General features: G+C 42.0%; 1 protein-coding gene across 2 annotated transcripts in view; it reads left to right on the top strand.

Moving 5' to 3' along the window:
* FSHR (follicle stimulating hormone receptor) overlaps window positions 1–13303 on the top strand; it is a 109281-nt gene that overhangs the window by 55148 nt on the left and 40830 nt on the right. The window contains exons 3-5 of one of the 2 annotated variants that reach the window (XM_080408144.1): window positions 3412–3486; window positions 3866–3940; window positions 11476–11547. In XM_080408144.1, coding sequence (XP_080264270.1) covers window positions 3412–3486; window positions 3866–3940; window positions 11476–11547 — 222 coding nt within the window. The remainder of the gene's footprint in view (window positions 1–3411; window positions 3487–3865; window positions 3941–11475; window positions 11548–13303) is intronic. The other variant, XM_080408145.1, reaches the window with a different exon arrangement.

Raw genomic sequence — 13303 nt, 5'->3', positions numbered from 1 at the left:
CCCATCTTCTCTTGTGATGACATATAATAAGATATGCATTATGAGCAATCATCTGTTTGTGTATATTTATACTGTAAGACAAATCACTTGCACAAATACTAGCCCACAATCCCCTTTTTCTGTTTGTAGCTGCTGCTGCAGGTACTGTTTGCTCTCCTCTGCAGAGGATCTGAGTCTGCTGGGTTGGTTGGTTGATGTGAGCAGCAGCGGCTTTTACTGTTAATGCCACAGATACCTGTATCGAAGACAGTGTTCATGAGCACCGTGTGCATTTTTTTGCCAGGTGTGAATAAATTGTTCACACAAATTATACAGCCAAAACCCAGGCTGCCTGTTGTTACCTGTGTATGACTGGCCTCCAAAGCAGAATGTTTGGGTTGTTTTTTTTTTTAATTTATCCTTCTTACTTAAATGACAGCCTTAACAGGTATATGGACATCCCAAAGGACAAGAATAGCAATGGCCTTCTGCCAGAAAATGACAAAGAACAATGATAAGTAAGGTCATCACCAACAGGATTTCCTGGAGAAAGTGTAGCAGAGGAGGCACAATTCATTTTGGGGACAGAGGGTCTTGTCCTTTTCCCTCACCACCTGCAACCCCCTGAACATGGAGGACAAAGCTCAGCGCCAGAAGGGTTACTGCCTTCTGCCATTGACTAGTCTCCCTTTCGTTCCCTTTACTTGTCTTGAAGGGCTCCTAACCACAGTGACCGAAGTAGTTGTTTGCTTGAGCCGGAAGACAGCAAAAAAAATTTTAAATGGACATATTTTCACCACCTGTTCTGTTGTGTTTTTTTTCTTTTTTTTTTTAAAAAAAAAAAAAAAAAGACTGTTGCCTTTTTACCTGTGAATGGGAGTATTAAAATGAATTCAAATTATTCAAATCATCTTTGAATTCTGGTTCTGAATTCAAAATCAAATCTCTGAAACACCCCCCTCAAGTGAGTGTTATTTATTTCTTTTAGAAACTCAGTCTTTAAAAAACTTAATCTTTTAAAAACTTAGTCTTGCAATCTTAGAGATTCCAATTTTCCTACCTCTGTTTTATTCCTTCCTTAACTATATATTCTCCAAGCCTTCCAAAGTGTCATGACCTGCTCATGTCCTGCTTTAATCAGATCTGTATCTTTCATTTGTTGAACTCAAACAAAGCCCATAACCTATCCCACTCTCAGAAAGGCAAAACACTCTCCTGATGCAGAAACTTTGGGGTTTAAGCATCCCATTAAAGGAGGTATATGGTCCAAGTTGTTCCAACGTTAGATAGCAGATTGGAGCATAAAAAATTGTTGCCCTCGACAGCCCTATCTGTTGGGTGAGGTAATTATGTTGTGGTTTCGTAATTAACATATTTTTTTGTTTGTATAAAGCCAACAAATCTGCAACATTTTCCCCTGAGCTGTTTCGTGGCATGAAATCTCTTCTGGCTAAATGGATTTGTTGGTATTAAGTGTTCTGCTTTTTCTGTGGATTTCTTTTTTCTAGACAACTGATTTTCAGATTGTGGGAAATGGCAAATATACTGCTGACCACCAAAAAAAGAGCAGAAGTTTTGCCACAAGCAAAACCAAAGTGAATCTTAAAAGTCTGAGACACATCCCATGTTGTTGAAACTTCTAGATGAGTTAATTAAGCAAGTGACTTGTAGTGTCATATAAACACAGCACAGGGGGTGATTGCTTCTACCATGTGTTCTATAATACATCACTTTTGAGAAAACAGGAAGATGATAAAAAGTCTTTGAAACATCCCTTGCAATGCCTGTGTACCTTGCATGGCGTGAAGGAATCCTGGTCTCAGGCAAAGCCGTTTGTTCCTGCTCAAACCTAAATAACAATGAGGAACTTGTTGGCATGTAAGCTGGTGGGTCAGCACTGCTAAGCAATCCCAGTTCTCATTGCACCCTCCCAAGTGCCTGTTGTCAGCCCTGATGTACTCTTATTTTCTTGTTCTCCAGTCAGTTTAGAGCTCCCAGAGCAGAGGAGAGCTGGATTTTTCCCATTAAAAAAAAAAAAAAAAAAAAAAAGGAAAAGAAAAGAAGGAAAACATCAACTTGAGGAAACAGGAGGGAAAGCTTCTTATTAAACCAAGAAATATCAAAATATTGAGGCATTTTTTAGAGTGGAAAAGGTCAGATGAACAACTTATCTTCTTTTCCAAGGCTTTTGTCTTAAATGGGCAGGTAATTTGTCAGGTATGGTTCAGTTGTCACTCAGAAGGAAGTGGAATAGTTTTTATACCACTTGTAATAATTTTTGTTATTATTTTTTTGACTGTGCACCTATCATTACAACCTATTTTTTACCCCAGGCCTGTTCAAATCCATTTGCAACCATCGTCATTCCAAAAGAACAAGTTCTCCAGGAAGAAGTTCCAGCCAGCTTACAATCTTACTGTTTATCTGAGGTTTCATTCCACAGAAGTGCGCAGTTCCCTTGCCATTAGAGTCCAATAGACCATCACACTACCACATCATTTCCATATTACAAATTTTACTTCCTACAGCTGACCTCAGCCTGGGAAAATAGCATTTTTGTGCCATTTCCAAACAGAGCAGTGGGGAATCTTTTGACATAGCCGTCCTTACCTTGACTTTCCTGGTCGCTGCCAGCATAAGGGCACAGGTTGCACTGCAGTGATTCCCGCTTGATTCACCAGAACTCCCGAGCTCTAAATTGCACCAGAGCCTGAGACCTCTCTTTGCCATCCCACAGATTAAGGAAGGAAAGAAATATGTACTCGGGACCAGCAGGAGATGCACTCTGGTGTGTTGATAACAGAAAATGGTCCAGTTCTGTTCTGCAGCCCTGTGGCTGTAAGCGGGCATTAACTGTATAGAGCTGAGATCAGAGAGGGTTTTCTCCAAGGTGTGGAAGACTTCTTCATGCCTGTGGTCTCCAGCTCCGTGTAATAAGGATGGGGCTGCTGGTGGCCTCCTTTTACACTCTGTAGTTTGCACTGGGTCAAGAGGGCAGCATGTCCTACAGCTGAAGTTGAGTCGTGTTTCCTGGGAACTTTTGAGCTGGTTTTATTTCAGTCACCTTTCACTTCCCCTTCACCCAGTTAAAAAATGTCATTAAATCTCCATCGGCAGTTAGCGATGTCAGCCATCCAGTAGCCCACGGTGGGTAGAGCCTGACTGCCAATGCACAGGGAGCAGTGCCAGCAGGAGGGGCAGGGCCGCCATTACCGACACAAACCTCAGGCTCGGAGATGTCTGTTCCTAACTGTTGGTGTTTGCCTTGGTGGCACCTCATCAGTGTTCCTGGGGTCTGTTTTCTTATCTGGTCTCCACCTTGGTTTTAAAACTTATCGGTCATCTAGGAAGAAGTTCCTTGCGCATTTTTCACTTCTCCCTTCTCTGCTTCACTGTGGTTTGAAATATCTTGACTTTCAAATTATTTTTCAGAGAGATCTCACAGAATGATGCCTTGGAGGTCATAGAAGCAAATGTGTTTTCCAATCTTCCCAAACTACATGAAATGTAAGTAATGAGCAATCTACACTCAAAGGAGACAATTATAAAAATTCGTTATATGCAAGTACAAAAGGCATTTTGGTTCAGGTAAACTCTGAAGAATTCTAGCAATACAAGAACATTTGAAATCTCCTTTTGTCTTTTCCATCTTCTTATCTAACTGTCCCTTTCTTTCCCTAGTCAGCTTGAAACTTATCCTCAAGCCATTGCCAATATCAAAAGGTGATGTGGTCTGCCAGTCTGTGATAGGCAGAAATCATGTAGATCTTCTGCTGTGAAAAAGAAAATCTTAGCATATACTACCACTACATCATGGGGCTACCATAAATATTTTCAGATCAATATATTGACACATTTCCTCTAATGTTTCATTTCCTCTTTGCAGAAGAATTGAGAAGGCCAACAAACTCATGTACATTGATCCAGGTGCCTTCCAACACCTTCCGAGCCTCAGATATTTGTAAGATCTTTTGTTCTTTGCAAGTACTACGGTCATTTTGAATGATACAGATGCGTTACTGTCTAACCCGTTGGTGATAAACAGGATTATGCCCTTTCCTTGTTACTAGTTGCATATTGCCGATCCACATTTTTACTCCCAGACCCGCACACAGTGCTCAGAAAAGCTGGAGGTAATACCTTCCATGGCGTAGTCCCATGTGCAAGATCCTTCAGCCTTTCTAAGCAACAGGTTGAAACGGAGCGAGGAGAAAAGGAGCCGGGCCTTTCTTATGTCTACAAAACCAGGTTTAGGCTGAAATTCCTCTTGAGACCTTTGGGACAAAACCTCTCTTCCCTCTCTTTGCTGTGGGTCTTTGCCAGCCTGCTCAAGAGTGCTGTTTGCACAGCTGTGGTTGCTACATCTGGCCCCATGGGGTTGTCATCAGAAGTCGGTGATAATTGAATCTATCCTTAAAATAAACTGTTACAAATATTTTCAAAGCTTTTAGCGCGTGACCTTAACATGACTAATAATCTCTCCTCTGCGTTAAACCCCCAACGATGTGCAATGGGCTCAGTTTAACAGTAACTGGGTTTAATCGCCGTAGCTTAAATAAGCCCCCAGGGCGCTCTTTGCTGAACAACAGCTTATACACCCAGCAGATATCAACGAAACTTCTGTGTGTCCATCCACCCGAGCACGTGCACCCAGGTCCTGTTTTCCTGACTTATACCAGAAGCCTTGCTCATACTATAAGCCTTACTTATCCAAGGAGCCTGATCACCATCTCTACATTGGAGTACATAAAAGTGCTTAATTGTCCGGTCAAGATATTTCTTAAAAACGGGATGAAATCAGGTCAGTGGTCTAATCAGCATAGCTCCCAGTAAACTAATGAGTGTTTAAAGTCTCTGAAAATCACTAGTATCTGACAGGTTCTGGGCTCAAAAATGCCAAGAGGCATTCCTCTGGATTTGAACTTGAAGCTCTGAGATTTAAGATTTGCACTTTTTAGAGATAAGGACTATTTAGTGCTACACAAACCATTATAGTCTGAACTCTCATTGAAGTGGAATATGGGGTTAGAGTTGTGGTAGGATTGTTGCTCTCCCCAGTATTATTTTGACTGGTACCTGCTTTATCAAATCCACCAGGCATCTTGATTAACTTTTGTATGTGCATAACTGAAACACAGATTTTCCTAACAGTAGGGTGATAAAGCTGTAAGCCTGCATCTTGATGAGGAAAAATCCAGCGGCTTTCTCCTTTCAAGTCATAGTCATTCAGCAGTGACTGCTGTCTTTGAGTAGTTCTGTCTACCTATGAACAAAACCACAGCGTTTGTTTACCCCATGTAAAGTCCCCAGAACAAGCTGCTATGGGTCGTACAGTTGTCAGGTGTACAGGTGGGTAGAAAGTGTGAGAGCACGTTGATCTCATACAAAATTGAAGAAGAAGAAGAAATATGAATGCACTAATGAACACGCTAATTTCAGTGATTTTTTTAGATGTGGGGCACAGAAATTATAGGTCATGAGGAACAGGTAAATCCCCACTTTAAATGCCTGGTAGTGGAAGTTTTTCTCTTGATGTTAGTGGATGCTCCCTTGTTTGAACATTTTGTCATTCCACGCTCCTATATGCATTGACTCAAACATTCATAGATACTACCTGTATAAAAATTCAGCTGTAACAGCAATACTGTGATCTATAGAAGCAACAGATTAAAAATATAGAGGTTTGCTTGTCTAACTATTCCCCACTCCTCTTTAGCTAGTTTTGGTAGCCAGATGAAATCAGAGGAAAATATATTTGGAGTATTTTTGAAGGTTTTCTCTCTTGTGGGCATACAGGACTGGAAGAGACTCTCCAGGCTACTGTATCCTATTTCCTACTGGTTCCACTTCATGTATCCCATTAATTAAGTGCTTTATTGACATTCTTGATGCACTCCACAGTTCCCTAATTTCTCTCTTTTTTTTCCAGGGGAGGCTTTTCCAGAAATGCAATGATTTGGTGACTAGAATATTTCCTCTAATTTTATTCATGGCCACTTAATTCACATTCATTCTTGTGACAAAGCTTTTCTCTAATTTAAATTGATAAAATTAATCTTTGGTGTTTACTCCACTAATGGATTTATGCTGCATCCCCTCTGTGCCTTCATTCCAGGAGGCAAAAAATACCCACAACCCTCTTGTATGACTAAAAATAGTACAAAAGGTGCAAGCTTCGTGGCTCTGCGTCTCTGAACAGATAAATGTGTCTTTTGCGCTAATGACAAGGTTTGAGGTGGCTGTGCTAGGGGTATAAGTCAGTGCAACGCTTTTGGCTTCACTGCAGCTACATCAATTCACACCACAGGGATCGGGAGCAGGACACGAAGTCCCCATAGGAGCGTTCGAACTAGCAACGAGCCGAGCGTGATGCTGAGTCACATCATGCTCAGGTCACCCTCCCTACGTAGCCATACCTTCGTGCTCTCTCTAGGCACGTTCCTGTAGGAAAGGCTGCTATTTTCTCCATCCCCTTGTTTCACTCACTTGCCCCTTTAGAACCTCTCCCTTGAAAAGGCAGAAAGTGGTACTTTTTGAAAGAACAGGACTGCTAAAGAGAAAGCAGAAACCTTGACGCCAGGCTGCAAAATAGCAGCTGGTAAAGGTACCCCAGTCCTGGTATTCACCTTGCCAGAGCGTACGAGGAAGGGTCAGTTTGTGAAAATATAAGGCAAGATGCTCAGGGGAGTTAATGGGTTGATGGGTTTAGTGTTTAGTTTTGGGTTCTTTTTGTTGTGGTTTTGATTTGGGTTTTTTTACACAATACAGAAGTAAATGGTTGTAGACATGTGGGAGAGTTTAAAACAATTGAGAAAAGGGTTCAGCACCTGTGTGGGTAGAAATGCTACCAACAGCTACTTGAGAAATGATAAAAATTTTAAGGCCCTGAAGGGAAACTCAAAAAACTTTGTATGTCACAGCCTAAATTCTCCCACTAACTACTGGAAGTTAGGAAGGAATAGCAAGTGGTTTCATAAATACCTCATCACAAAACAGACTAGGAGATTCTGTCCAACTCTGTGCGGGGTTGTGTGTGAGTGGAAAAGCAAACCTGATGCTGGTCCCACTCGGACGTACTCCTGTTGCCCGTGTTGTGTATCTTCTTCCCAGCTGGTGTCCGTGCCAGCTTCCCAAACTGTCCACATCAAGGCAGCAGAGCTGGAGCCTGTACTGTACTCAGAGAGGTCCTTGGCCCACCCTTCTGCCATAGACCCCGCTGTAAACCTTTGCAGCCCTTCCTGGCCTGACCCCACCAGTCAGAACAGCTGGCATGGGCACCCCCATGTCACAGTGTAAAGAGGTATAGCGAGACCCAAAAAGAGAAAAATTAATGAGTATTAATGCCTGAGACTGAGCCTGGGCACCATAGCCCATCAGTTTAATGACTTTTTCAACTTGTTGCTTGCAATGTTTCCTCTGTGCTCTTTCAAAAATAGTTGTATAACCAATAGGTCTTATCTATGGGCAGGCAAAAAGTTCTGGCTAGCCATGTCAGTCCTCTCATCAGCTTTACGGGCTCGTTACAGCTGCTAGCTGTTGAACATTAATATGCTTCTATCTCTTTCAGCTTGGGTACAAATGTATTTCCCACTCACCCCACTCCCTTTGTCTCCTGCATCATCATTACCAGTATGGCAAAAACACTAAAGAGGGGGGAAATGCTTGAAAAAATGCAAATACTCTAAACCTTCTAGAAAAATGCAACCTTTACTTTCTCACCAGTCTTTTAGAAGAAGTGAAGAGAATTGTTAATTGGTCTTCTTGGATATATGCCAAAGAGCCAGACCGCTTCAAAATGGTACCTTATTGACCTTTTCATGGGTACAAGATTATTTATCTGGCTCTCATTAGGGAGACCTGTGGCAGTCTCTGTTTAATAATGCAGTGATGGCTTTTCAAACCTATTTTCTTTCAAAAATTAGTTCTCATGTGTAACCTGTGTCCTTTGGTGTTTTTTTACAGTGGATGTGTCATGGATGTCCTGCATTAAGCAATCTCAGCTTAAGATAGAAAGATTTAAGCGTAACACTCCTTCCAGATCAATTTTGAGGGCATACTACTGGATTGTTGGAGGGGAGGGGAAAGAGGTTGCAAAAGCATGTGTTTTATCTGCAAAATAGTGTGCATGGTGGAGAGCAGAGCCCAAGTCTGAAGCCTTGTGGCTACTTATACCTGCCTGTTGCTGTTTTGCGGAGGACCTGACACGTGTAGCTGGTAGGGTTCCTAAATCCAAACCTGTGTTTGCTGCAGATGCAGCGAGGCCCACAAAATCGATGACCCTTTGCATGGACTTGGCTCTTCAATCAAAAGAAGTGAGGCTGCCCTCACTCCTTTTGCACGGCTGCCTCACGCTTAAAGACCTTGTCCCAGAAGCGAGTGCTGTGGATTGCAGGCTCAGCTTAGCCTGTGAGGTTGGGGCACGTAAGGCAGAGAAATCTCCTGCTGGAGTCAGGCTCACATGCAGGATAAAGTAACCAGCACGATTAAGGGACACAAAAATAATGCTCCCTGAGTGATGTTGTATTTATCTCTGCCTACCTTGGGTTTGCAATTTAGCAAATACTCACAATAAATTGATGAGGTAAACTGTATTCTCAGTTTTGTCAGAATAGCTTCTACCAATTTGGTGTAAAAAAAGAGCAGACGTGATGCTACATCTGGAGATAAGCAGCCAGAATCTTCCAGGAACTAGTTTCTGTGAGATTTTTTTTTCTTTTTTTTCCTCCACTGATCATGGTGCTATGTTTTCTTAAGTGCTGACTGCGGTAAGCCTTTTCAGAAAAGACAATTAATGCTTTGGAAAGCAGCCATCAGCCATCCGAAAAACAGGTTCTTACCGAGCTGTTTATGCATGGCAATGGGGGACTTGGTTATAACAAAGATTAAAGAGGACACTTGTTTAAAGTGAGGCTCCTAAGGATGTATACATTGTATGGTAAATATATTGACAAAACTGTCCTGCAAGAAAGATATTCAGTAAATTGGATTATCTACATTCTAACAAGATTATCCACTTAAAGGCCTCTGGAGATTTGCTGGTTGAATAAAAAGAGAGGGAAGATCTAGGCTGCAGTCTAGCCAAGTATTATTTTTTTTTACTTCTTTTTTCTGCAATTAATTAAAAGAACATCCTCTCCTGCTCCTAATCACCGTTCTGTGCCTCTGTGCAATCAGAGCTTTGTGCCACCTGTAGACGTTCTTCAATACATAAGGATTTGTCAAAGACACTTTCCTCTTCGCCTCATGATGTTCGGTTGGCACCAGTACAAACTGAGCCCTGAACGCTTTGGGCTTACTGGAAAGCCCGGGACTATGGCATCACCTTGCATGTCTTTTTTCACACACGCATGGTGGAAGCCCTGCTAACCAGTGTGGCATTTTGGTACGTCAGGAGTAAGTTGCCACTGGGAGCAGTGCTGGGATAGCATACCTTAGAGTACCGCCGCCTTTCATGACTGCCACGTGAGGACTGAGGTTTTCTTGGGAAAGTACTGTAGAAAGGAAAGCTGCTCATGTCTTCTCTGTCCTGCAACAGCCGCACACAACTTGGCAGCAGTTTGCTTCTTCATTTCCCCACTAAAGGAAATGCATGCCATAATTCGCATTTAACAAGGGCCTCATAAAACAAATTGCATGAATTTTTAGCATATGACTCATGTAAAATTAAAGGCAGCTTTCAACTAAAAACCTGTACATCTCCAGGAGTTTAGAGAGTGTACTTTAAAATACTGTAAGGGGGGAGCTACAGGTTCTTCTATTGCTTCTAATTTTTTTCAGCTAACTCTTTTTACAAAATATAACTGCAGAAGTACTTTAAATAATAAGGGCCTTGTGAAATCCACCTGCATCAATAGTCGTGCTTTCTATTTAACTACAGGTAATGGTTTTTCAAAGGCATTTTGGTAGAGCTTTCCTGGTCACATGTGACAGCTGTTATTTTTAAGCTAATGCAATGTCAGACCACTCTGGCTCGTGAGGTGAAACAGTCGTGACATGCCAGGAATTCTCCCAAACTGGTTTCTTGAATATTCACTATACTTCTTTTTCCTGCATATAACACATTGCTTTTTGTTATGAGACGGGTAACAAGTTGACTCTTCAGCATCTGAGGATATCCAGATACCACCTCAGGGAGCTCAGAGCAGTGCTTATGCAAGTGAATGACTATTTTATGGACCTGTGTGTCACCCTGAATGCCCAAATGGAGGATTTGGTTGTCCCATAGAGGTGTTCAAATTACGAAACCTGAAAGGTTGCAGCTCTCCTGAAATAATCTAGGTTCATAATAAACAACAAATGAACACTGTTACTTTTTTCCAGCCTCAACCAGTCCCGTTCACCACCATCTAACTATTCAGGAATGAATCTGGGGAAAAAAAAAAAAATCACATCCAGTAATGAAAAAATATTGTTCTGTTTAAGTGTTAGGAACAAAATTACCTTCCATATACTACTAATACGTTCCTTGGGGAACCAATATTCTCAGTGAAAGGCTACTACCTCTGTTACCTGACATATTAAAAATACAAAGATATAATTCAACTTTCAAGAACCAAAATTTTCCCTTTGTTTGGTAGCATCAGAATGAAATATTTTGGTGGCTGGGAAGAGCTTGCAGCTGGTCAGAGCCCAGCTCAGCCCAGCTCCTCCTGCACCTCCAGCGCTCAGCCCTCCTTCCAGACACCAGCAGCGACCAACCACCTCCGGCTCGATGGCAATCTCATGTTTGTCTTGCGCTTGCTGATGCTCCGTATGACAATATTTTCTTAAATTAGGTGTAGTATAGCTCTGTGGATACCTGTGACCATGTTTCCTTGCTGGCTGTGGGCACAGGGTTGTCCTGCAGAGTCAGCATTTCTGGGGTGGCGTTTTCTGGACGGGGACCACAATGCAGAGGCCAGTGATGCTCGACGTGGTGGTAGGGTGGAGGTAGTTAAATACGGAGGCTCAGGCCCATTTCCAGTCACACAAACTGCTGAAACATTCCCGTGCGTTCGGTTCCTTGCTATTGAGGTACTAGGGAATAAAGTATCCTAATTCTCTCTTGCTTTCAGGGAATATTGTTATTTCCAGTGGAATTAATATACCCTCTATTAGAGTAGAAGGTTAAAATTGTGATGTGTGAATTGATACTTTTATCTTAAAAGAGCTACTATGAAAATAGTTCATAACTGAAAATAATTCAGTCAGTGCAGCTGATTTCTTAGAAAATGGCTGGGAAATTAACACCACCGGCAGTTTCCTGAGATTATTGGGAGGGACTGTGTAATTACCCAAGGCGGGGTTCTCCCTTGACTTCAGCAGGGCAGAATTCACCTTGTGCTTTGGAGGAAAACCGTTTTACGTTACGATGTCAAGTTTCCTATGGGCAACGCCCGGGTTTTTGGCTAAACTCTGCCTTTTGTAGCTGCCATCTGAAGTCCAATGTTCTTTCTTCTTTGTTAATCATTGCTTCGTTCCTAGGGCAGAGCAAATAATCTGTTCTCTCCCCCTTAGGTTAATATCAAACACTGGCCTCCGGTTTCTACCTGCTGTCCATAAGGTGCACTCTTTCCAGAAAGTTCTACTGTAAGTTTGAACATCTGCTTCTCACTTTTTAAAAGTTCCCTCTGAATGTCCTCCTGCTCCAACAAAACCTTTCAAGAAGTGATTCCACTTGTGTTTGCTTATTATCTTCACGGTAGCATTCTGGGTTTTCATTTTGCAGGCATTGCTGATAATATGGCCCGAAAGGTCTCAGTTCTCTCTAGGTCTCCCTTCTACAAAGGATTGTAATTTCCACTTTACAGACCGCTCTTCCTTTGCTAAGAGCGTTACCTGGATGGCCCAAGGGATGGGTAACAGCCTTTTACTCCTCTTTCACCAGTTGAAATACAAACCAGGCCGGTGGCAGTGGAAATTTGTTGCCACCTGGTGACAGTTCTCTGGCCAGCATGGGAAGAGCTGCTGGTCTCAGAGCTGTTTTCTGTGCAGAGGTGGCCACATCACGGGGTGGGGAAAAAAAAAAAAAAAAAAAAAAAAAACAACCAACCCATGGGAAAATACCTCTACTATGCTCATGTGTTTTCACTGGTAGTAAAGCTGTTCAGAGAACAAAATATTTTTTTCAATGGAAAATTCCAGTGCCAACAAGGAAAAAAAATATTTGTGTAAAATTTTGTGGGAAGGAGGGCTGTTTTTCTATTAAAGCACTTTTTCTTCTGTGAAAAATACACATCAGAAAAAGTTTGATTTTTTTCACTGAAAAATATCTTGATATACATTTTTCAATCAGTTCTTAGTATAATTTAAAGCAGAAAACCCAGGAAATAACCAGCTATTTCTTCTCATCCTTTCGACAAGATCTATTGTTAACACACAGGCAAAGTTCTGCATGTTCACATCTTTGATTAGAAGATTTCAAGCTGCAGAAAAATTAATCCTTGCAATTGTCTTAGCAATGACCATTAATATAAATAAGAATGCATAGAAAACATAGAGGGGGATGCCTGACTATAGTATACACACATGTAAAATAAATACATTTCTGTAATATGCTTGACATACATAACCCTGAGAACTTCAGGGCTCCCTGAAACCATCAAGTAAATGCAACAGACACGGAGCTACAGAGCCTTCCTCCAGTATACTTGTATGTTTATCATTAGTCTTAACTAGACTTGAATATTGTGTCCTGTTGATCAAGAGTGGTTTGTGGTTTTTTGCACGTGAAACTCCTCACTTTCCCGTAAGAATAAGCAACCCTCAGTACTGCTGGAGCCCCAAACTAGACCTTGGCTCCAACCCTGGCCTCACTGAGGTCAATAAGAAAATTCCTGTTGGCTTCCTTTGTGCCAATATTTAAGACCCAAAGATAGGTCTCGATGAGTTGTTGATGTCTATAAAGGGCTCATGCAGGTCCTTAGCAGAGGGGTACACCTCACCTGTACAGGGGCCGTACTCCCTCCCTATTCCCACCTCTGCTGCCCTCAGTTTGCTGGACGAGGCCTCTATGTAAATGTCCCTTAATGCAGAGTTGTGGCTGCATTCAACTGTCAGCATGAGATAATTCTGGAGCCACACTTAATTTTGAGCTTTGCAGATAATTAATTTTGTTCCATGCTTTCCAACAGAAACAGCGTGAAAACAACCATATCCCCAGTCTAAATCATGAGTAATACTATTTAACTTATTTGTGGTCTATTTTGAGCAAGCAACAGAATGTATATCTGCCGTTCCTGCTTGTCAGCCCAACAGACCGCGTTGACAGGGGTCCCACATCGTCAGAAAAAGATTATAAGCAATCCTGCTGGCGTGGGCAGGGGGGTGACTGCTGGACTGGTAG

Source organism: Falco punctatus (assembly GCF_963210335.1).
Source record: "Falco punctatus genome assembly, chromosome: 12".
Lineage (NCBI taxonomy): Eukaryota > Metazoa > Chordata > Aves > Falconiformes > Falconidae > Falco > Falco punctatus.
Note: the sequence above shows the minus strand (reverse complement) of the source record. Positions and strands in the feature narration are given on the sequence as shown.